Source organism: Filicampus tigris, chromosome 9, assembly GCF_054856515.1.
Source record: "Filicampus tigris isolate MCC_2025a chromosome 9, RoL_Ftig_1.0, whole genome shotgun sequence".
In the NCBI taxonomy this organism is placed as follows: Eukaryota; Metazoa; Chordata; class Actinopteri; order Syngnathiformes; family Syngnathidae; genus Filicampus; species Filicampus tigris.
The window spans coordinates 24,705,945-24,731,444 of NC_141225.1; the positions used below are offsets into that span (position 1 = coordinate 24,705,945).

The window sequence follows — 25,500 nt, forward strand, 5'->3', positions numbered from 1 at the left end:
GTGATGCAACTTGCTGTGCATGCCCAAAGGCATGTTTTTAAAAACAACAGAAGTTGCTGCACAAGGTCATTTCAAGGACTCATGATAAGAAACCTATGCGAGTTGGGCTTTCCCCCCTGAAAGGAAAAAAAAAAATGACTGGATGGATACGCTTGAAAACAGTGCGGTGCAAATTGTTGCTAGCGTCAACTGACAAAAAAAAAACCAGACTCGCTCGCAGCGTATGACCCGTCCTGCAATATGTAAATGCCAAAAGTGTGTGCGCATGTGTGTTTTTGAGACACAAATGTTTGCGCTAGAACCGTTTGATGCTTCTGTTGATTCGATGCACGGCGAGTGAGCGTATTCAGGAAATGAGTGAAACTCGTTGCACCTTAACACTTGCGCTGCCAGAATTCCAGAACTACTCGAGCTCCCAAAGCCCTCATTTTTCCGTCTTAAAACGCTTCATGTAAAAATTGCCTAGCATGCTTTCATGTCAGAAAAGTGAGAGCAATCACCACCGAAAGCCACAGGCACATCTCCGCTTATGTCCACTTCAACCTGTGAAAATATCAAAACAATCGCCAGTGTTTTGGATGTTATGGGCATCCAGCGTTTTCCTCCCCATCGACGTTCACGGGAGAAAAAGCTTAATGTCTTCTAAACCAATCGCCACCAAAATTCACGTGCACAGCTTCACCCTTGCCCGCATCAATCGCAAAACAATCGCAAAGATCTTTTGGATTTTACGGGCCTGACCAGAATCGTCTCTTAGGACTGAAACCTTCTATTGGGACTATGACCTTTTACGTGGAATGAGACCCACATTTTAGGACGTGAACCTTCCCTTGGGACTAATACATTCTGTCGGGATTCAAACCTTCCTTTGGGACTAATACCTTGGGCAAATCTTTTCTCAGCACCGTAACCTCATTGAAGGGCTTGAAATACAGAATCCCTCAGGACTTGAACCTTCCCCTGGCAGGAGATCATTCTTTTCAGACCAGACCCTCTCCTTTACTTTACACAAAAACTTTCTCTCACAACAACAAGCTTCTGTGGCTCTTTTGATGCCGACTCACTGTATAGTTTCATGCACATTTTAGGAGTACAGCAGTGTGTATCTGTCAGGGTCAAATTCCAAGTGAGCTACGTGTTCGTGGGCAGCGTTTCTCAGCGTCTTCTGCTGTGTGCGCGTGAGTGTTTTATTGAAATGTTATTATTGAAAGTTTGTTTTGTGTCCGTTTAATGCAAAATTGTTGATTTGGGTGCCTTGGTTGATTTATTTCCATGACTGGTTTGCGTTTATAGGCAAATGAATGACGCTGGGCTGCTATGCTGTTTGTATTGCTGACAGGGTCAACAATTTTGGCACTAATCGGCCATAAAACAAACTTGTAATAATGTAATAATACGTATATGTTGAAAAGTAACATTTTGCGTTCAACTACTACATATTTGTGCACAAATATGACACCTTTGTGACAAAGATTTGCTTTTGTCAAAGACTTTCTATAAGATGTCGGAGTTAATCTTTGTTCATTTCGTTTGCGATGTTGGTCATGGCAAAGTTTTGCGGCATTCCCAGAGGAAACGACAACTTCTTCCTTTTCTGGCCAAGTATCTCAATTTTGTGTCAACATTGTTTTTTTAAGGAAAATGTATCACGTTTTTACATGCTAAGGTATACATTTCTGTGGTCAACTATTGCATTTTGGTACATTGACAGCATTTTTGTCCCCGCTCTGCCTCCGTGCACCTGCCTCCGCGGCGGTGATGCAGCGGCAGCATCTCGGCTCCTGAATGGCGCGTTCAGGCGCACCTCGTAAATCATAATCTTCCCCCATCAAACCACGAGAGCATGTCGCGCGCGCGGCCGGGATTCCGCGAAGCCGCGAACGCGACGCCGCTCTCCTGTTGCTCCGTGAGGAAGAGGAGGAGGAGGAGGAGGATGGCGGGAGGAAGGTGGAAGAGGAGGAGGGGGGGGAGGCCCGGTGATTTTCCACTCGCGATGGTATCACTCCGGCCCCCCCAAACCGGAGGAGACAAAGTTCACGGAGAGGAGCTTATAAGGAGCACCCGTTTTTTGAGAGACGCTCACGTCTCAGTCTCGACACCAGAGGACAAAGAGGGACTTTTTCTTTGGCTTTGTTTAAATTGAAAAAAATAGAGAAAAGACCACCCCAAAAAAACCATTTATAAATCACACAGAGGCAGCAGGTAAGCGCATCCATCCACCTCTTATCCGCTCTCGCTCTGTTATATTCTTAAAATATCATTCGGTTTGTGCACCTCATTTTTTTCACTGAATGCCACATAGTTGTTTTTTTTTAATTGTGTCCTTTTTGAGGGGTGACAGTGAATGCAACGCGCCGGCTGCTGTTCCGTTGATGTTCTTGTGTCTAGTTTTAGTGGCGTGACATTGAATGGAAGACCGTTTTGGTGGTCCATTCATTTGACATTCAGGCTTTTTTTGGCGGGGGTGACATTGAACGCAACGCGCGCCGGTTGTCTTCATTTGAGACTCGACTTGTGTTTTTTTTTGTGGAGGGAGACACTGAATGCAACACGCTCTTCTTGACGGCCGTATTGTCAGTCGGGAGATGTCAGTTGAGATGCAAATGTCTTCTCGAATTGTGATTCATAGTCTGATTTTTGTTTTCAATAATATCCCCACGCGACCTTCTTTGTCTTCACTTTTTTTTTTTGGGCCCCCCATAGGCAGGCGTCTTTCACGTGTGCGCTTGGGGGTGGGGAGACGTGCTATTATGTTTTCTAGGCTCATTCATTCATTTATGATCATTGTTTTGAAAATGTACGTCTATCATGTTTATGATGCCGATGATGATTAGAGTTGGTGACGTTGTTTAAATGAAGTCATCGAGGGTACGCGCGCGCACACGCACAAAACGGACAGAAGTGGGGGGCGCCCCCCCCCCACCTCTCTCGCTCTCTTGATTTTGTTTCTCATTGTCTCCCGAAGTCCTTTCTTTCCATTTCCCTTAGTTCTCAATCCATCTCTCGTTTTCAGTTTCTCTGTCTGTCTGTCTGTCTCTCTCACTGTCTGTCCGCCCCCCCCCCCCTCTCGTTGTGTATTTCAAACAATCACATCTAGAGAACTTTGATTGTCAGCCTCCTCCAAAAGGGAGGGAGCACCCGATTCAAATGATCGGGATGGTCATCATCAGGCTCCTGCAGAGCTTGCTGATGAGCTGATCATTTGAATCAGGTGCTTTGGAGGAGGGAGACATGGAAAACAGGCTGGATAGGGGCTCTCAAGGCCCGGGCTCGGGCAGCCCTCCTTTAGGTGATGCATATTAAAACACGGATGGTGAAGCAACACCTGTAGACAGTAAAACAATACATACAGGCATATTTTTCTTTATCTTCTGCCAAAAATGACAGATATTACTGCAATGTACTGAAAGTTGTTGTGAAATCATTCTTTTGAACTCTATGACTCCATGAAACTGCTGCTTGGTGGCCAAGGCGCTGATGTAGTCCCCCCCCCCCCCCCCCCTTTTAGTGGCAGTGCTCTTGAGTAGTTTAGATCCGATTCGGCTGGAAGGACATTTTGCGTTAGCTTTAGTTGCTCCGAGTCCCGCTCCCTCCCTTTGTTGTAAGGTGTTCCACAGAGTTCAATTTTGGGGCCCCTGCCGTTTTCATTGTATTGCTGCTCCTGAGTTCCATTTTAAGAAAACGTGCAATTTACTTCCACTGCTATGCGGATGACAGTCCCGCTGAGCAAAAAAGACACTTTCTCATTAAGGCCACTTTTGTCCTGCCTGGGGAAATCAAGTCCAGGATTGGCACTGAAATTCTTGAATTTCAATGAAAAGAAAACAAGTTGTGATGTTTGGTCCCAGTGGTGCTTCTACATCCCACCGAGTTGACCTGAGCCCCCCGGTGTCTGATCTAAAGCCAACAGTTGTTATTATTGCTTGCTATTAATGTATTGTTTGAACTGTCTCTGTTTCTGTGTGAATCCTTTTTACTCCATGTACAGCGATTCATGAGCAGCGATGTTTTTTTTTAAGTGTCCATAAATAAAGTAGAGTTGAGCCAACACGCACAATTGGTTAGCGTGAGTAAAAACGCAATCGAGCACCATTTTTCTTTCTTCTCCAACCTGTAGTATTGCACGTTTTGGCATCAAAATATGATTTTCATCTTGTACATGACAATTTTCTGACTTTTGAATCGTAATTTGACCATTTTTTTCACACAAAGATAGTATTAAAGTATGGCGCGCTCGCTCGTTCGTTCTTCACTTGTGTCTGATGGTTTTATATATTTCCTCCAAAGATACACATTTAGTCTTGTTATTTAAAAAAAATTAATAATAATTATTGTAATTATTGGCACAACTTTTTTATCTTGTCATATGACAAATTGTTTTTAAAATATTGTACATTTTAAGTCGGAATGTCACAAATTAAAAAAAAAAACTAGAAGAACTTTTATTTGTAATATTGGGATTTAGTTTTCCAAAAGAAATTCAACTTTACTCTCATTCTTCACTTCTCATGTCTGTTATGATTTGAGTTTTAATCTTGTAAGATTTCTTTTTTCCATGAGAAAAATACAAATGTGATCTATTACAGATGTTCCCTTCATGTCTTTTGCCTCATAATTTTGAAACTTTTTCGATAAAAATACAACTCGTTTCTTTACACACTTTTACCTCTAATTTCATGATTTTAGTGTTTTTTTTTCTCCAAAAAAATAAATAAGACGAATGAATACTGACAACCTTTTTTGGGAGGGGAAACATTTTTTTAATCTATTAGATAAAAAATGGACAAAACCACGTTGTTTAGTGTTGTAATTTTACAAGTTTTTTCTTGGAAAAATACTTTAATCTTGTGATATTATGCATCCGTCTTTCCTTCCTTCCTTTCTTCCTTCCTGTGTGCGGAGCGCGATCGGTTTTGATGCCTGCCGCCTTTCATTATGAAACGTCGGCTTGCGTAACCATGTCACGCGCTAAAGTGCGCGTGCGCGCGCGCGTGCGTGCTCGTGCGGCAGCTGCGATACCTGAGCAAGCAACACGTGACCAAGCACACGGAACTAACGTGATTTACACGGCGGGCCTGTCCTGGACTCCATGCAGGTCCGTGCACAGCTGGGCTCGGCTCCAACAGTTTGGGATTTTTCCTGATAGTTACTTGTCATTTTGTTCGGACTTTTGTTTTTGCAAATTCATTTTGTTTTCATTGGTTTTTAGAGACGGGGTGCTTTTTGTTGTTATTTTTTCAAAAAGGCTTCATTTTAGTTGCGTTTTTATTAGTTTTATTAGTTCATAATTGACGCGGCAAGACGATTGACCACCTAATCTGGATCTTCTACTCAAAAGCTGTGCCGATCTCAAATCCAAATTCACGCGACATCGCCATCTACAGGGATCTGTTAGTCATTGCACTCATTTAGAGACCTAAATTTCACAGCCAAGCTGGTCGAGACGCACTTCCTGCCTACCGTTGAAGTCTTCTTTGAGCAATATCAACATCCACAGCAGTGAACGAGCTATTTATGCTGCACATCTTCCAGTCGAGCTCAGTGCTTCCGCTGGCATGTTGTGGCACAAGGTGGTACTGCAACCGAATGCGTGATTGAATTTTTTCCAGACTTGCAGAAGTAGTTTAAAAAAAAAAAAAGTTCAAACTCACACGTTTAGCAGAAATAAAGACGACTGCGTAAAAAGCGCCAGTGTAGCCGCTAGGTACACGATATTGTCCGTCCCAACCGCTGGTGGTGGTTAGGCCACCTTAAAGTCAACGTCTCCTTAGTGGCGATGCTGACGTCAGGCGTCATCCAATTCGGAGTCAAAAAAGCAAGAAGCGGGAGGAGGAGGATGATGATGATGATGATGATGATGATGATGATGATGATGATGATGATTGTGTAGTCGTTCAGCCCAGTGGAACTAAACATGCTTAAAATAGTGGAGTGTGTTATATAAGAGCTTAGTGCGTGTGGGTGTGTGTGCGCAACACACACACACACACACACACGCGCGCGCGCGCACACACATCCTGCGGCTCTCACGGCTGTGTGGGGGTTGTTCAATGTGACTATAATAAATTAATAATGAGATCATAACATTGAATATAGAGTAGTACACAATGAAATATATACAGTAAGTGTACATATCCATGTACAATATGTACATGTATGTACAGTTGTCTACAATGTACAATTTTATGACTTTTTTGCTTTAAATACAACTTTAATCTCAGTTTTAATCTTTTTCTCTATCTTTTAAAAATGCCAATTTTATCTTGTTGTTTAATAAAGCATGCACATTTCAACTCAATGTTGCAATGTTTCAATATTACAATTTATTTCTCAAAAATATCACTCTCTTTCTCTGTGTTTTGTTTTATTGCTTAAAAAAATCATTTGAATCTCATAATTTCACATTACCCCCAAAATACGACTTCATCTTGCGATTATATTTTTGAGTATATTTTTCCAACAAAAACTTCTCACGCTGAGACGATCTTAACACGCACACACACGTATTCTTATGACATATGACGTTTTTTTCTTTTAGAAATACCTTTCATTTCTTTTTAATCTTAACATTTCTATGGCTTTTATAAAAAAGACTACATTTGTAATATTAGGACATTTTTTCTTAGAAAAATACAACTTATATCTTATCAATAATAAGTCATTTAATTTCCTTAAAAAAATGACAAATCTTGTGATTTTCCAACTGTTTTTGACTTTTTTTTCCTTTGAAACTTCCTCTTTGGAACGTATCCTAGTTTTAAAATCAAAATCTTAATATTTATTTGAAATCTCAATATTTTCACCGTTTTTTCTTGATAAAATACAACTCCTGTGAGTTGTTTTATTACAACAGTTTTTTGGTTTTTTTTGCAATCAACCACCCCCCCCCACGCCAAAGTGGTTTTGGAATTGCTGGAGCTTCTCCCGGCGTCCGCTTGCCATCGTCATGGCTTGTCATCCACCACCGGCGGCAGCCGACATAATGGCCGCCCGTCCATTGTTTGAGCACATGCGCACGGTTTGGTTACAAATTAACCGCGGAGAAGCAGGTCACGCCGGTGTATCATTAACCGGACTCGGGGCACCTGAGACCCATTAAACGCTTTCAACGGCTCGTCATCCGCCCTCAACGCTTGCGTCATACACATTCCAACAACGGCATCCAGGAAAAGCCTACTAGAACAGCCAAACTTGATTTGGGCTTGGGTGCGCTGCTTGGTTTCCCCAAAAATGAGCTTTTGGTGAAAAGAAGCATGCCAAGCAAACTCAAAATGACCAAACACAAAAGCGAAGAAGGGCATTTGATGGCAAAACAATCATTTATTTACACACATACTCGTAAGAAATGCGCAGTGAACGACTCCGACACACTGCGTGGACGTTTTAGGCGCCATTTGCCATTCACTCCGTCTCGTGACACGCGATTATCGACCGCAAGACGTACTCCGTTGATAGCAACATATGCATACCCGGATTAATGGCGAGGCGCTTCTGCTCAAGCTGTGCCGACGTCAAATCCAAAGCGATGCAACGCTGCCATCTACAGAGATCCGTTAGTCAACGCAGCGCTTTACAAACCCGACTTTGATGGACAAGCTGGGCAAGAGCGTCGCCGGCGCTTGGAGCCCAGCCGGCAAATGTGAGCGTCCACGGCAGTTGAATTCGGAAGGCGTCGCTCGCCACTCGGAAGGCGGCGCGCACGTGCGCCAGCGCGTTGGCGCCGTTGTTTGCATTTACTCGCCTTCTGGAAAAGATTTGAAATCAAACAATTCACTTGCGTCGTGCAGGTTGTAGAAGACATTTGAAAAGGGGTGTGTCGACTTTTGAGAATCGAAATTCCGCTTGGGCGCATAGCAGCCGCCGCCTTCTATAAAAAGCAATTGACGTGATGTCATAATCACATCAGACTTGTGTAATATGAAGCCTCAAGGAAAAGGCAACGTACTTTGATGCAGGCTGTGAAAGATTTTTTTTTTTTTTTTAAATATCTATTTCGGGAAGGCAAAGCAAAAATCTGGTGAAATAGTTGAGCGCCTTTATAGTGTGAAACTTTTGAGTGTTCCGTATTTGCAAGACAGACATCAGTCAAGCAGATTGGTAAACATTTCACATCATGTCTTGGGGTTATCGTAATATTGCAACTTTTTTCTGGAAAAGAAATACGCATTCAACGCCAAGTTACTGTTCCGTTGATTTTTTTTTTTACTTTTCTCACACGACTTTAATCTCGTAACTGTAACTGTCTCTATTTTCGTGACCAGCGTAACTGCTGCGCGTAATTGCGGCCAGATGGTTTTAACCTGATGTTGATCAGAGGGAGGACTGCGTCGCTATGGGAGTGGTCACAGCTGACAGCAATCATGGCCAATCAAAGCGGCGCTTTTCATTCACTTTAAATTTCTTTCTCAAAAAATATGATCTGAATATTGGAATTTTAGGATATTTTTTTCTTTGAAAAAATACAACTTTAACCTCATACCAGTTTTGTGTGTGTGTGTGGGGGGCGGGGGATAGAAAAAAACAAGTTTAAGCTTTTAAGTTTGATGACCTTTTTAAAATACTGCTTTCATTTTGGAATTTTGTGACTTTTTTCTTGAAAACATTCCCATTACAACCTATAGTTTTTTCAGCTTGTAATATTATGACTTGTCTTAAAAAAATGTTTTTGCCTTTTTTGCCATTTTGAGACTTTTTTTTCTTAGAAAACGAAACACATTTAATGTTGTAAAATGACCATTTCTTACTTCCCAAAAACGTCATCTTGTAAAATGATACGTTTAACAAAAATGTAAGATATATATAACTAATGTCATAATGTTACAAGATTTGTTTATCTTTTAAAAAAGAATGTAATGATTTTTAGGCTTTATTTTTCTTTAAAAATCTAGTGCTTTAATGTTGTAATTTTTTGTACCTTTTTTCTCCCCAAAATGTAGCTTTCATTTTGCAATTCACAGACTTTTTATTCTCGAAAACATTCTCCTTGCAACGTTTTTTTTTAAACTTCGGACTATTGTGGCTATTTGTCATGAAAAATCCAACTGACTAAAATCCTGTAAAAAGCTTTGATGCTGTCTGTGAGAGATCGAATTCATCTATTTTGGGACGCAAAAGTAAAAATAATTGTGCCGTCGTTTGCGTTCCACATTTCCAGCGATGACGGCGCGGATTGAGCCCATGCGTGATGATTTCACATCACGCGCTGCCCGTTGGCTTTCTTCCAATCCAAGTTTTTGTCTTTGTGTGTTCAGAATGGCGCAGAAGGAAAAGCTCCAGTGCCTGAAGGACTTCCACAAGGACACGCTGAAGCCGTCCCCCGGCAAGAGTCCCGGAACCCGGCCCGAGGACGAGGCCGAGGGCAAACATCCCCAGCGAGAGAAGTGGGCCAGCAAGCTGGACTTTGTTTTGTCGGTGGCCGGAGGATTTGTCGGTTTAGGGAACGTCTGGCGCTTCCCCTACCTCTGCTACAAGAACGGCGGAGGTACGGCGGTAAACCAAATGCGGCACAAAAGTGCAGACGGGTCAATTGATACCATCTCGTACCGTCTATATGCGAAGAAGTAAATGTGAGCAGCAGAAAGAATAGACGGCAGCGATGTATCTTGAAAAAAAAAAAAGGAATATTTGATGTACCTGACTCGAATTTACCGAAAGTGAATGTTAGTGGTCCGTCCAAAGTCATGTCCGTCCCCTTCCTTTGCTGCCTTGCAGGTGCTTTCCTCATCCCTTACTTCATCTTCCTGTTTGGCGGAGGCCTGCCGGTCTTCTTCTTGGAGGTGGCGCTGGGCCAGTTCACCTCCGAGGGCGGCATCACCTGCTGGGGGAAGCTGTGCCCCATCTTTACCGGTACGTGTCCGGCCATTTTGCTTCGGCGGCGAGCAATGTCAAGTCGTGCTTGGCTTGGCGTTTTGGAGCTGTGCTTCAAAGGCTTTCTAGCCAGACGTTCCGCGGGTCCAATGAAGACGATATCATCGAGTGGAAATGCCCAAATACATATGGGGTGGACTATGGATTTCATTTTCATTTCGTGTAAATGATGGCGCAGATTTTCATCTTGATTCTGTAGCGTTAGCGTTTATGTTTTGAGTAAGCTTTCAGTCAGGTTTACAGTTTCAGGTTTGAGGTTGGAAGTGGGCTCAAAGGTTGGGTTCGAATTAGAGCCTCAAGTTCGATGATGTTTTTGGGGTTGGGAAAGGATTAGTGCGTTAGGTTTGGATTGGGTTTATCTTCAGGTCAAGGTTTGGCTCAAGAGATCCTGCTAGGGTGTTGTGGATTTTGGTTTCTGTGAGGGTTAGTTTGAGAGCCGAAGGTTTGGGGCTCGGTTGGATTTTGAGTCCGGGTTCAATTTAAAGCCTCAGGTAAGGGTTGGGTTTATGGTGAGGGGCTTTATGTTGCATTAGTGGGTTGCTGAAGGATTAGTGGTTTGGGTTGGGCTTCGTTCATTCCAGGTTCTGGTTTGGGTTAGGAGCAACCTAACTTCAGTGTTTGAGATCAAGGTTTGGACTAGTTTGGAGTTTGGGTTTGTCTTGAAGTGAGAGCCAAGTTGGTGTTGGGGTTAGACGCTTAGGGTTAAGTCAGAACGGATTGGGTTTGTGTCCAGGTTAGGGTATGGACGGACGTGCCGCCGATTTCAAGGTCAAAGTTCATCAAACGGTCACTCGCCCCGGCATCCGATGGCTTTGCTTTTGTTCCGAGTTACTGTTTGACTTGCGCTGTCCTCCTCCGGCCCCGCTAATGTCGCGCTTCACGCATCGTCCACATTTGGGCTCTTAACGCATGCCGTCCTCTCCTCCAATCAGGCGGCCGCCGCTGCTGTTGCCAGGCAACGCCATGGCCTGGATTCCGACTTTGAAACGGCTTCTTCTGAGAACGCCGATTTGGTCCTCGCCAAGCCGCGTCTGTCTCGTCATCTTCCTCCCACTTTCCTTCCTTCCTCCGTCTTCCCCTCCCCCATTCCAAAATTGGGTTAATATATTCCACGCCCGCGTCTGCTCGGCTCTACTTCGTTAATATTCATGACGCCTGTAATTGCTCTTTACAATATTCAGGCTGGACGACGTTTCATCGCTTGTTTTATTTGATAGATTTCAGTCTGCGCACACACACACACACACACACAGACACACAAACACTAACACGCCTGACACGATGTACAGAGTGTCCTGGATCACAGGTTGCCAAGGCAACAGCGCGGCAACACATCAGAGCGACGGAGCGGGTGGAAAACGGAACAGGAGAATAAAAGAAAAAAAATGAGAGAGAGCGAGAGAGAGAGATTTTTTTCCCCACATCCATATTCGGGTTAGGGGCTGGTTAGTTAGCTTTCATTTGTGGGTTAGCGTTTGAAGTAAAGTCGCTGTACAGCGAAACTATTCATGTAATCTAAATTTGACACCACAGGAAGTGTGTTGTTGTTCACAACCCTGCCAAATTGGAAAGATTGAAATGTCAACCGCCAATCCAATACTGTAGCTCGACTACGATCTGGAAGAATGGATGCTAATTCATGTAGCATCTTCCTTCGGCCTGTACGTAACTACATGTTTGATCCGAGTTTTTTGTGTTAGAGGCCAGTGTCAGTTGGCGTTACTCGGTAGAATTCAGGTAAAATTGGATTTTGGTTGTGTTAGAGTCGGTTTTATGCTTGGTAACTGCCGAGTTAGGGTTTGAACTGGGGCTGCTGGTATCTTAGCGTTGGTGGATTGGATTTGGTCTTAGGTTTACGATTAGGATTTGGGTTAGGGTTCGTAAATGAAGGTTCGTGGCTATGGTTTTCATCAGTGCTCGCGTTTGGGTCTGGTTTCGGGTTGGGTTTTGTGTTAACATTATTATGATGTGTAAGGGTTTGGGTTGCTGTTGGTGGACTAGGATTAGTGGACATGATTGGGTTAAAGTATAAATCTGAGGGCAATCTGACATTTGGTGGAGTCCAATAAAAGGCACTCAAGACATTTGATCAGCACTGAAGTCAGAGCAGTAGGTTGGTTCTCATTTTTTGGAAACCACAGGTGATTTGTTTGCTACTAGCCTACTGATGGAGTCCTTGAAACTACACGCCAAGATGTTGCTCCAGTAAGATTGAGCAGGTCAACAAAGGGCAAGAGGATCAGAGCATAATCTGGCACCCTCGAAGGAATGCCATCAGGTCCAGCGGCTTTTCCTTCGCAAGGTCCTGGACAGAACTTTCCGATCCTCATGTTGAGACAGCATTAAAAGAAGACCACTTTGTTACCGAATTTATAGAGGGCATAAAAACAGAAGCTTTTGTTCTTACAGGATCGAATCTGGAGAAGAAATGAATGAGTTCATTTGGGTAAAGGTGGTCAAAAGCGACTGCGGTCCTGTTTCGGAATTTCTAAGCCGTTACAGTAGTCGAGCCCTGCCACGTTCTTCAAGAGTCGGTCGGGTCCCTGAAATTGAAGTTGAATCCATTTGATAGATCTCAAGTACAAATCTGGCCATCTCGTAGCCAGGGGCATCGTAAAAACACTGGCGCAGTCCTTTCGTTTAAGTCAACAATTGTAGGGTTGGTTTAGAGTTAGCAGTTGGGGCTGGGTCAGGTTTTGGGTGTTGTTTTTGGTCTGGGTTAGGTTCAAAGTTAATGAGGACGTATTTGCCTACAAGAAAAAATGTCATGAAATGAAGTCAAGTCAAATCAGTTGTGCTTTTGCAATCATGATCGGAGAACCATGAACACATTTTTGACCAACACACACGAGGTCAACTGAGGTCGTAACGTCGGTGACATCATGGAGGAGCACACTGTGTGTGCGCGTGTGTGCGGGTGTGTGTTTGTTTGATCGGCATCAGACCGTGTGAGCATAGGTGCAGAAAGACACACACACACACACACACACACATGCACGCATATGCGCACAGATGGCACAGAGGACCTTGAAGGACATTCTTTTGGGCAATCGGCCTTGGCGCGCGCACACACGTGCGCGCATCCCCCATGGACTCAAAAAGAAACACACAAGCACGTGCGCGGAGAGCACAAAACACCTCGACGGAAGTACCGCGATAATGACGGATTCCTCCTGAAGTGGTCCTCTCCTTGTTCTTCAAAAGCACATTTGATTGACCGCTCTCCAGTGCATATCTGGCCAATTTGTAGTCTCCTAACTTCAAAGCTGTGCTATTAGCCCGGAGAATTGAACTACCCTGACCTATAATACACAATTCAATACCAACGTTTTTGTCACCAGTGCTACAATCTGAATATTGACCCAGTTCCTCTGATTTAAAATCGGTCTTGTCTGCGGCATCAAAAGACCTCGGTAGTTGCCTCAGAGAATCTTTAAACCACCATTGAATAGAGATGACTGTCCGTCAGTTTAGAATCTGAGTCTGAAGCGGCCGCTTGCCTCCATCAAGCAAACGCTTGGGCTCTCGGTCCTATGCAATCGTGTCTCAAGAAACGGATGCATTTGGGACGGTGAAAGAGCCAAAAGAGAGCTCCGGCAACAACGCCGAGAAGTGGGGCTGCCATCTTGCCATTCTGCTCGGGCTTGGATGAGGGTCGGGCTTCGGGTTTGGCTTGAAACAAGATGGCGGCACATGAGATTTCGCACACCCGAATTTTAAGTCGATCATTTCATATGTAGCTGCGGCTGGAAAGCAAAGCAGGGAATCTCCAAATTGACGGGTGCAGTCAGCGAATGGGGCGCTCGCTCACTGCCGGCAGCCTCTCCAAACAGTCCAGTCCCGCTTTCTCTGTTAGTCCTTCCCGTTTCTTCTCTATGCGGCCGTCCGATTCTTTCTGGTTGCCCGGCGGGCCCGTCCGTTGATGCCGTTTCCCAACATGCCGCTTTCCTTGTGTGTTTGCAGGAATCGGCTACGCCTCCATCGTTATCGTGTCCCTGCTGAACATCTACTACATTGTCATCTTGGCCTGGGGACTCTACTACCTATTCCAGGTACCACATTGAGACATCCACATCCAAAATCCGGTCCTCGAGATCCCCGATCCAGCCTGTTTTCGATATTATCCCTACGGCGACACGCCTCATTCAAATCATCAGGATGGTTTTCAGGCTTTTGCAAACCTTGCTGATGAGCTGATCCTTTGAATCAGGGACTAGGGATACACCTGAAACCGGCTGGATCAAGGCTCTTGAGGACCGGACTTGGGCAGCCCATGGAAAGTAACATATTGCTGGCGTCAGGCAACTTACACTTTTCAGGACCCCAGAAAACCTCTTTCTTTTTTAGCCATTAAATTTGCATGAGCAAAGATTGAGGTTGGTCAATCATTTGTCACAAATAAACAGTGTCACGCGAGGACTGACCAAGAGTATAGATGAATGGAAAAAAAGGAACTGACCAAATGTGGACTTTGGAAGTTTGAGTTGATGCCAGCGATCTTGCCTCCATATACGGTGATGGCCGTGCACAGCGGCTTTCCGAATCCAGACGATTATGTCGGCCCTTGTACGGCAAGCCTAATTTAGTACACGTTAGCGGCAAAATGTGTGCGGAGCACACCTTTGACAAAGTCGTCTCTATCTCGACATCAAAGTCCACAAACTTGTCCTTTTGAAGCTTGTGCCTTCTTTGTCTTTGCACCTTCAGTGTTTCCAGCCCGAACTGCCGTGGGCCAAGTGCAACCAGCCCTGGAACACGGAACACTGCATTGAGGACACGTACCGCAAGAACAAAAGCTTCTGGTTGCCTTCCAACTTCTCCAACTTCACCTCCCCCGTCACAGAGTTCTGGGAGTACGTACGCACGCAAGCGCACGCAATGGCCCGTTAAGGTTCCGTTTACGGATTTGCCGTGAGGGTTTGAATTAACATTTGGATTTGCGGGTTCGAATTCAGGTAGGGCTTCGATTTGTGGATTCCTGTTGGTGGGTTCGGGTTAGCGCTTGTGGCTTGGAGTTGCGTTCCGGGTTTGTGTGTTTGGCTTCAGTTCAGGGTGCAGGTTAGGCGGTTTTTGGTTAAACAAAGTCTTTGCATTGGGGTTTGATTTTCTTGTCTTGAGGATCCAATTTACAGTTTGAGGGTTATTTTGGGTTTAAGGTTAGGTCAGAGGACAAGGCTCCTAATTTGGGTGGGCTTCGAGTTAGGCTTTGGGATAATATTGTTGGGTTTGTGAATTCATGGTAGGGTTTGTGAGTTGGGTTTAGGCCTGTTCTGATTTAGGTTTGGGCTTTTGCTGAGGCTTTGTGGGTTAGGATTAAATTAAGGTTTGTGTTCGATTTTGGCTCCATCTTTGTGTTTGTGTTCAATTGAGGGGGGTTGTGTTAGGGCTAGGGAAAGAGTTCAAATGCAGGTTTGGGTTCTGGTTCTGGTTTGCCAAACAACGATGCTGTGATTGTGCTTGAGATGTTCATCTTTGCTGTCCTCGCCGGTGCAGACGCAAAGTGTTGGGCATCAGCAGCGGCATTGAGGACATAGGGCCCATCAAGTGGGACTTGGCTCTTTGTCTCCTGCTGGTCTGGGTCATCTGTTTCTTCTGCATCTGGAAGGGCGTCAAGTCCACCGGGAAGGTCAGTCGTCGCCTTGCGACAGCGTCGGGAATATCAGGACAGCTCAGTCAAACGTCATGTCGGTCGCCGTCACGCATCCAGGTGGTGTACATCACGGCCACCTTCCCCTTCGTCATGCTCATCGTGCTGTTGATCCGTGGCGTCACCTTGCCCGGGGCCACCGAGGGCATCAAGTTCTACCTGTACCCCGACCTCACCCGCCTCAAAGACGCTGAGGTAACATCTTGTCATGCTACTCTGCTGCCACTAACCTGTTAAGAGTTGCTGACATATTGCCATGTCATTAGTTACCCTGGTACTCTCTTACTTTGGCACTTGGTGTTACTAGTCACTATGTTAATGGTGGCAATGTTACTAGTCACCTCCTTACTAGTTACTATGGTCCCAGTGACTTTTGCCGAGCCCGGTCTATCCGTCTTTTGTGTCAGGTGTGGATCGATGCCGGCACCCAGATCTTCTTCTCCTACGCTATCTGTTTGGGCGCCATGACGTCGCTGGGCAGTTACAACAAGTACAAATACAACTGCTACAGGTCAGTAGGGGGCGCTGGAGAGGAAGTGTGGATTGATGAATTGATTGATTGATTGGGTGCTGACACATGTGCCGCAGGGACTGTTTGCTGCTGGGAGCCCTCAACAGCGGTACCAGTTTTGTGTCCGGCTTTGCAATATTTTCCGTCCTGGGCTTTATGGCACAAGAGCAAGGGGTGGACATTGCGGATGTGGCAGAGTCAGGTACTTTCCCAAACGACTTTGCCAGTGTTGTGAACAACCCTGATCAATTTGAATGGTGCCCCCCCCCCCCTCCCACCCCCCTAAAAATCGCTCCTTGTTTTTCTCGACTTACCATTGGGCAGCATCCGCTCAATCAAAGTGTCACCTCATGTTGTGTTTCTATGTTCAATCACCGAGTGAATGAATGTGGCGTTTCCACCGCTCAGGTCCCGGCTTGGCCTTCATCGCCTACCCCAAAGCCGTAACCATGATGCCTTTCCCCACACTCTGGGCCATCCTCTTCTTCATTATGCTCCTGCTGCTTGGCCTCGACAGTCAGGTTAGCCACTTGCCTTGTCGCACATGCAAAATCCACACGCGGCAACCCCCCCGGCCAGTCATACGTCATATTAAAGCGCCCTGCCGGGGCTTTCTGGACGCCCCATAATGTAGTCGTCCGTTTTGCGGCTCAGTGATGAATGGCCGTGGTTTGTGCTGGAAAATGCTAGCATCACACCTCCGCAATCGAAAGGCGACAAACGCAGCTCGTGTGAGAGCTCCCCAGGAGGGCTTTTTCCTTGTGCTACCATTTGTTCACCTGATGATGAACTCTCAAGACGCTTGCTTGAAAAGGGCACTTACAACTCAAAAATCCGGATTTGACACTCCACACAGCACAGCCAGCAGGCTCCCTCGTCCAACCAATACAACGTATTTTGTGTGTGTTTGTGCCCGTGCGCAGTTTGTGGAGGTGGAAGGGCAGATCACATCACTGGTGGATCTGTATCCGTCCTTCCTACGGAAGGGTTACCGCAGAGAGGTCTTCATCGCTATCATATGCTGCATCAGCTACCTGCTGGGACTCACCATGGTTAGCAAGGTAACGCAGGCGCACGCACGCACACACACACACACGCATTGACAATCAATATTGAATAATATAAAACGGCAGCTTGAGTCAAGCGTCATGATACCAAAGGCGGAGCAAAGTCTTCTTTAGAGAAACGGTGCGTTCATGAGCACGCTACAACGTTGTCATGTTAGCCGTTGGTATGGCCCTACGTTAGTACACATCAGTGGCGCTATGTCACTAGTTACGGCAAGGCAACTACTATATCGTTAAACGGTGCCGTTACCACGGTACTGTGGTGCAGCTACTATAATATTATGTAACTAGTTACTGTGGTACTGGTATCCATGGTTACTAATGTATGATTCCGGTACTATGCTACTGTTTTAAGATATTTTGCTCTTGTTGTCTTCTTGAGTTACTAAGGCACCACGTTACTAGTTACCTGTGGTACTCTGTTAAAATGGGAATCGGATACCATGGCACTAGGTTACGAGTTATTCATGTTCAATGTTAGTCCATTACCAGTTACTGTGGCACTACCTTACCCTTCCTGGCACTACGTTACTAGTTACTGTGGTACGCTGTCACTTGGGTGCTGTTATGTTACTGATACTAAGTTGCTCTGGAACTACTCACTGTTACTAGTTACTCTCTTCCCAGTTACTATGGAACCATCGTTAAAGTTACTATGTCAGGATGTTACTAGTTACTACGGTAATATGCTGCTGGTTTCTAAGGTACTTTGCTGCTATGTTCCTGTGTTACTAGTTAACTTTGTGACTAGTTACTGCATTACTATGGCATTGTGTCCGTAGATACTGTACTAATAGGCTACCGATTTCGAAGGTAATATGTTACTACGTTGCCGTGTCACTAGTTGCTATGTCCCGACTTATTGTGGTGCGAGTCACTTCAGCGTCGCTGTGACCAAGTCCGTAGTCAGCGCCTGCGACGCGCGACAACCGATTGGGCTGCCGTACTCCCGTTTGGACGTCACGTTTGGTGCAGGATGTTCCTCCGGAGGACAAAACGGCTCCGCTGGGGCCCCTCCCACACGTAAATGCGGTCGGACACTTAGCCAGGTCACCGCGTCATTCAGCTTTCTGCTTTCCGCCTGCGCATCCAAATGGCTTCAGCAGTCAAAGTCACACGAGACGTTTTGCATTTTGCAAGCCCGCCGCGCGCTTAATCCAAACATGGTTTTTCCTTGAAGGAAGATTGCTAATGTCACCTTGACTATTATCGCCGCTATCTGTTTAATGGCCGCAATGACCCGCGTGTGCGTACGGAAAGTATTTTCAGCGCTCCCATGTTTTCGATAAGGACCTTCAAACGAACGAAACTGTTTCCGTCCCCTTTTTGCAAATCTCGGATGCTCCAGACGCTCAACAAACAATGTCTGAAAATGGAAAAGAACCGAAATGTGTCCAAGTGCATTTCTGTGAAAATGCAAACATTTGAAAACGTGTCAACGTCGGTCTCCAACCACTGGCCTGCCATACATAAGACGTCATCCTTTTTAGTTTTGCAGGCCCGAACGGCAAAAAAAACGTTGTTGGGGTGTGCTAAATGGAAGGCAAAAGTCATGGTGCGTTTGTGTTTGTGTTTGTGTGTCCTTAGGGTGGCATGTATGTGTTCCAGCTGTTTGATTACTATGCAGCGAGCGGTGTGTGCCTTCTGTGGGTGGCATTCTTTGAATGTGTAGCTGTTGCCTGGGTTTATGGTGAGTACTGCCACGTGCAAAATGTTTGAAAACATACACATTTGAATATCTAAAAATGCTAACGTGCGAAAACACCTTAGCATTTAATGATGAACACGTCCGAGCACGCTAACACTTTTTTTGAAACAAGAATAAGGTGGTAGTAACGCTCACATTTCTAAATGCCACGATTTGAAACTTCTAGCATTTTGTAAATGCTAACTTTTGGAAAGACTAACATTTGAAATTGCAAAAATCTTAAAATGCTAACGTTTGAAGTAAAAAATGTTTGGGAATGCTAACATTTCAAACACCATAACATTTGAAAATGCTAAGAGTTTCCAAATGCTAGTTATTTAAAATCGTAAAAACTGAATATGACAATGCTAACATTTTAAAATGCCACTATTGGAAGATACAGCATTTGGTATACTTACTTTTGAACACGAAAACATTTGAAAGCGCTCCATTTGTAAATGCTAACGTTTGAAAATGCAAAGTTTGCAAGATTGACACGTGAAAATGCAAACATGAGCAAAAGCAAGCCTTTTCAAAGGTTGCTGCTGGAAAGCCGCCGCGCCATTCATTGCGCTTTGCCAATTTGCGCAGGCGTTGATAACTTCTACGATGCTGTGGAGGACATGATCGGCTACCGACCGAACCCTTGGATGAAGTGGAGCTGGTCTGTCATCACGCCCTGCTTGTGCGTGGTAAGGGCTCAACATTTGACATTTAACCCAAACTGGAAATGGAATGGAAACGATAGCATATGCGTGGCAAAAGGAAATCCAACCTTTTGTTGTCCACCGTTACATGTTTCATGTACAAATATTGCACTTTTATGGCCAACGATACCAGTTTTTTGCATTCGGGAAGACTTTCCCAAAAACGTGTTGGTTTGTGAAGCGGCAAAGCGCTGCGGCGACAAAGAGACACCAGCAGAGGGCGGCGTCGCACCGCTTTGGATCTAAGAACAGCACAGCTTTTGAGCGGAAGACCCAGATTAGGGGGATGACTCTCGGCTCGTTACGCCGATTACGAGGGAGAGAATGTTGCGCTGATTTGTTTCTACCGTCGTCGCGAGCTAAAATGGAGCTTTGCGTGTTTGCAGGGCTGCTTTGTTTTCTCTCTGGTCAAATACAAGCCGCTGACGTACAACAAAGTGTACGAATATCCCGACTGGGCCATCGGAGTGGGCTGGACTTTGGCCCTGGCCTCCATGATCTGCATCCCCATGGTGGTGGTGATCAAGATCATACGATCTGACGGGCCGCTCATTGAGGTGGGTGTGCAACAAGGGCACATTTGCAAATGCGCTCGCTTATTTCAAGTACCGCATTGAAATGGGACGGAGCAACCATTTCAATGTCAACATATCAACCGCTAAGACAAAAGGGATTGTTTTCTTGCCTTTTCCGGAGCAAATACAGGAATTTTGATTTATGTGCTACGTGAAACCTACGTGTCAGCGAATGTAGTGTTGCCATGCCAACGTTTGCTATTTATGGGGGAAATGTCCACGTTCCTTTGCCTCTACAGCACATACATTTTTTGACAATATATTCAATATATTTCCGAAGGATTGTCAGGATTGGCGGGCCCGCTACGCTGCCTTGATACATTTTTCACGGTGTCTCTCTGCAGAGGATCAAGGCGGTGGCCGCCCCAGTTCGCGGCGGCGCCAGTTCCCGCCCGGCGGACCACCGCAGCCCCCGGGACCTGGCCTACCCCGTGGACCCCAACGGGAACAAGGGACTGCTGCTCAAGGGCCCCAGCCACACCATCGTAGAAACCATGATGTAAAAAAACAACAACAACAAAAAAAAACCAAGAAAAAAAAGAGCGCGGGGTGGAAAGCTCTCCATGAGATCGCTCTCCTCTCCCGCCAGCCTCCCAAATGCGTCTCCTCAAGCTAACGCTAACTAGCCGCCTTCAGTTTCGCCGTCTGTCTGTCCGTTCGTTTTTTTCTGTCTGGTGGAAAGAGGAAAAAAAAAAAAAAAGGGTTTTAAGGAAGAAAATTAAAAAGTAGTCTCAAGTCTTTTAGGAATACTTCATGAAGGAATTTTTTTCTTCTTCTTCTTCTGGACAAGAAGGTGACCTTGGAGTCCTGGAATCAAAAGTTCAGAGTTGGACTGAATCCCAAAAAGAAAGCCGATTATGGCGGGAATGTTTACGGAATCTTGAAGTGTTTTAAGTGGCAGCGCCCGCCCGCCCGCCCGCCCGCCCCCACCAGTGACGACTACAATCATCCAAAGGCCCAAGCCGTGGATGACCAAAGTTCAATTTTGTACACTTCTGACCACCATTACTGGGAACGTGAACACATCACAGACAAAATTGCATGAAGAGGCTCGAGGATTTGAGCCACAAAATGATCAGGATGTCAAGGATTTTTGGTTGAAAGCAATTCCTCAGAGGCAATTTTGCCAAATCGGAACCAAGTTTCCAAATTCGATTAATGCATGAAAACATCTCCAGGAAGGACCCACGCCAGACCAAAATGAACGGAAAGTCAGCCATTTGGATTAAAAACGGTACTTTTGGGGGCTCCTGGCTGGGGATTTTGGCCAAATTGGCACAATTTGGAATCAGGGATACTTGAATATCAAAAATTTAGCCTGTGCCGTGCAATGCGGGAAACGTTTCTGATGATTCTGCACCGCCATTTTGGTTCAATTCTGAGTTTTTAGCTCAATTCCAAGGGTCGAACTTTGACCAAATTTTCCCCTCCGTCATCCATCATTTGCTGCTTTTTCCGGGGGTAAGAAAATAATATATACTATAGGCCGGAGGTCCCCCTCTAATTTGAAACGGGCGTCCGTCAGCAATTACGAGTAAACTTTCACTTGTAACACAAAACAACGCCGGACGATATTTGAACAGAAATCATGACTGACTGCGCTTTGGAAGCCTGTTCACAGCCCGGTCCCTTACTCAAATCTGTCCCCCAAGCAACAACAACTCGCTAGTGTTCCTCGCCGCGGCCATTGAAGCCTCGCCGTGAAAAATAAACTAATGACGGACTGCAGATGAATGGCGGATTTAATAAAGGACTTTCCATCTATGCTTAGTCTGTCTACTTTCAAATCTTTCCCATCGATTGTCAGCTAAAAAACGGCCATCCGTCAGTGCCGTATTGACGCACCAGTCTGGAGCGCCCAGCAAAAAATTGAAGGTTTCCAGTCAGGGTGGGCAGAAGTGTCGTTATCTGGTGGCCAATTCAATAATCAAAGCAAACAAATATCACCGCAACCAAAATTTCCACCAAACGTTTGGACAAGCCTGGTGGCCCAAACTTGAAAATCTGTTGCACTTGGCAACCATTTTTATACGTGACAAATCAAAGCTGTGAAAAGCCAAAAAAGAAAAAAAAAACGAAAAAAAAAAACGGTACTTAAGCGAAGAATCCGCTGAATGTGTACGTCTGAAAACTCCAAACCAGGATGCTGGTTGTGAAACGCACCTTAACGCCGCACCCACTGGCCATAAACGCCGTACCCCGGGAGATGAGCCCTGAACGTTTGTCGTGTTTTGGCGTCGTGTTTGGTGCTAGCTGATGTGTCTCTTTATCTATCTGAATATCTCGCTCTCGTAGACCCGCTCCAGCCTCCGATCGGACTCCGAGAAAGTTCAACATGATGAGAAGGAGTCCCTCCTCTGTCTATGTTCTCTTAGGACTGTCGTGTTCTTGTATTCACTGTGAATGAGTAGTTGCACAAAAAAAACACCCCACTGGTTGGACAAAAGTATTGGGACTAAAACACACTGCCCCGATAGGCCGACGTTACACGGATATACATGCATACATACATACACAAGTATTGGGGACGAAAAAGTGGGAATATGTGGACAAAAGCAATTGGACCGCAAAAGTGATCAATTATGAGAGTTTGGACAAGTATTGAGACAAAAAAGTGGGCAAATGTGTTCATTTGGACACAAATGGGCCAAAAACGTAGGAAATGAAAGAGACTTTGACATAAGTATTAAGACAAAAAAATTGGGGGAAAATGTGGCAATTTTGACCAAAAAAATGACATTTTGGCAGAGACGCACCAAAGTAACAAAAAAAACAAAAAAACAAATGTGGAAATTTGGGCCTAAGTAAACGGACAAAGAACGTTGATAAAATGTGGCTATTTGGACTATTTTTATATCTGGGCATAATCATGATTGAATTGTAGTCAAATTCATATTTGAATTGAATGACTGCTCTGTATTAATTATATCGTGCGTATTACCTGCTGCTGGATGCGGTGGGGCACTGCACAGCACAACATGTCAAACACAGCAACCTAAGGACAGGAAAAATTGGCACTCATTTTTTGGGGGGGGGGACAAAGTCTTATCCCCAATTGACTAACATGCAATTGAAACACTGCTCTGTATTAAACATACATAAAATGCTGACCGCGGCACAAATCGGCCGGGCTTGCGCCAAAGGTGAAATGTCTCAATACTTTTGTCTACAAAGTTAACCTTTTTTTTTTATACCTGCGCCATCTTGCAAATATTCCCTCCCATCCGTCACCCATGCTAACGTCAAGCTACTATCGCGCTAACACCACGCTAGCATTGGTAAAGAACAACACAAACATATCCATCATGCAAAGTCTGGCTCGCTCGTCATTTCCTTCCATAAATAGTTGACATTGTGATGTGCGCTACCCAAATAGTTCATCACTGCTTTTTAACCTCAAAGAAATTAACTTCTTCCCTGAAATACGTCATTCATATTTTCCTTAAATAGTTCATATCTGTTTTCCTCTAATTATTACAATTTTTCCTCAAATAAATGATTACTAAATATTCTTCCTCAAGTACTTAGTTCATATCAATGTTTTCACCTCAAATCAATTGTTCAAAACATCGTGTTTCCTCAGATAGCTCATTTTACCCTCGAATAAATGTTTTATTTTTTCATAGAACACACTTCTCTCAAATAGATCAACACGTCATTATTTGATCAAATAGGAAACTCATTTTTTTATCTTCAAATAAATTGATTTTTCACTTCAAATAAATCTTATCAATATTTTTCCTTGGATAGTGGACATTCTCTCCTCAAATAAGTCACATTGTGCCCTCAAAAATAGTTGACATCACTTCATATTTTGCCTCGAATAAATACTTTGTATCAATGACATTTTTCCTTAAAATACTTATCACATTTGTTTTCCTCAAATAAATTCTGCATGCTTTTTCCGCAAATAGATACAGTAGCTGATAGAGTTTTATCTTTTTCCTCAACTAAAAGGTTTTTTAAAATTCTTCGAGCAGTTCGAATCCGGGCATTTTTTCTCAATAAAGGGTTCATTTCATGATGGTATTTTCCTCAAATAAACACCCGACATCATGAAATCCACCACAGATGTTTGTGTTCCTAATTTGATTCGTCGACTTTGTAAAAAGTGCACACAGTTTCACATTCTCGCCGGGGTCCCGAACGCCGCACCGCCGCTAACGAGCGATGCTAACGAGCGATGCTAACGAGCGGCGCTAACGACCAAACATCAAAGTTTGAAATGTTATTTGGACATTTTGGTGCTGACATCTTCATGAATTCCCTCGTTTGTGTGTTTTTTATGTTCTGATATCCTGTCACTCACATCAGTCGCGTGTAATAATTTATTTGAAGTCATTAATTTGCTGTCGTTTTCCAAAGTGTTTGGCCGGAATGTCCGCCGAGCCGCAGGATTGCCTGGCTGTGTTTGTCTTGACTCAGTGCTGCCCCCTAGCAGGCGGTGGTCAGCGAACAAGCCAGCTGACGTTTTCATTTCCCTTCAGTCATCTGACTGCTTGGAGTTCACCTTTTGCGATGCTCTTCGCCATCCTCTTCATCATCAGCACCGTCATCATCCACTTACGGTTTCCGTGGCGACGGCCGCCATGAGAAAACGACAAAACGGTTTTCAAACAGCTTTTTTTGTGGGTTTCCTTCCGAGTCATCTGTAAGCTTGAAAAAAAAAGTGTTGATCAGGTTTCAAAAATGTGTTAAAGTTTTTTGTTGTTTCTTGATTAAAAAAAAAAGGAAAAAAAAAAGATAAACTTCCCAGCAGTTGGACTTGTTGTTTATTTTTTTGTCATGTAAACAAAGGCAATTAAGTTTGGACATTTTATTTTGGATTATTGAATATTGGCCCAAAAAAAGTGGTAAAATTGAAGTTATTTGGACCAAACCATAATTTGAAACACTATAAATCCTACTCAAAAGTAGGATTTCAGGATTACATTTAAACGTCAGGATTTAGGTAGCCTTACTCGTATTTAAAAACCTACTATGAAACCATAAATATGGGGTGAAACACTACTTTGAAACCCTAACCCTAAAATGAAACCCCAATTTGAGGCGTTAATCCTGCTTTGAAACTCTAACCATAGTTTGAAACGCTAATTGGAAGCCCTAACCCTACTTTGAAACCCTAAGCCAAGATTGAAATGCTCCTTTGCAACTCTAACCATAGTTTGAAACCCTCATTTCAAACCCTAAAACAGATTTAAATCCTGCTTCGAAACTCTAACCATAGTTTGAAACGCCAATTGGAAGCGCTAACCCTAGTTTGAAACCCTACTTTGAAACCCTAAGCGATGATTGAAATCCTCTTTTGCAACCCTAACCATAGTTTAAAACCCTAACCCTGGTCTGAAATCCTTATTTTGAATGCCGCGGGGTCTTGCATTTTCAGACCCTGACTTCCAAAGCCGTTCCCACGATTGTTTGACAGACGTCGGCCGGAAA

General features: G+C 44.4%; 1 protein-coding gene across 2 annotated transcripts; it reads left to right on the forward strand.

Annotated features, from left to right (window-relative positions):
- The first annotated feature begins 1,971 nt into the window (after nt 1-1,971).
- LOC147142728 (sodium- and chloride-dependent taurine transporter-like) lies at nt 1,972-24,819 on the forward strand. 2 transcript variants are annotated; one of them, XM_086040095.1, is made up of 15 exons: nt 1,972-2,202; nt 9,252-9,481; nt 9,712-9,846; nt 13,831-13,919; nt 14,575-14,720; nt 15,361-15,493; nt 15,575-15,709; nt 15,922-16,025; nt 16,103-16,227; nt 16,434-16,546; nt 16,949-17,086; nt 18,680-18,782; nt 19,371-19,471; nt 19,873-20,043; nt 20,406-24,819. In XM_086040095.1, the coding sequence occupies exons 2-15, from the start codon at nt 9,253-9,255 to the stop codon at nt 20,562-20,564; spliced, it is 1,881 nt and encodes a 626-aa protein (XP_085896221.1). In that variant the 5' UTR covers nt 1,972-2,202; nt 9,252; the 3' UTR covers nt 20,565-24,819. The 2 variants fall into 2 exon arrangements, with proteins under 2 accessions (XP_085896221.1, XP_085896223.1); XM_086040097.1 differs by lacking the exon at nt 1,972-2,202 and adding an exon at nt 7,972-8,097.
- Nucleotides 24,820-25,500: the final 681 nt, after the last annotated feature.

Coding starts and splice junctions, on each gene's coding strand:
- LOC147142728 (XM_086040095.1), top strand. CDS start 9,253: ATGGCGCAGAAGGAAAAGCTCCAGTGCCTGAAGGACTTCCACAAGGAC. Junction 15,494..15,574: donor GCGTCAAGTCCACCGGGAAG/GTCAGTCGTCGC, acceptor TCACGCATCCAG/GTGGTGTACATCACGGCCAC. Junction 15,710..15,921: donor CCCGCCTCAAAGACGCTGAG/GTAACATCTTGT, acceptor CTTTTGTGTCAG/GTGTGGATCGATGCCGGCAC.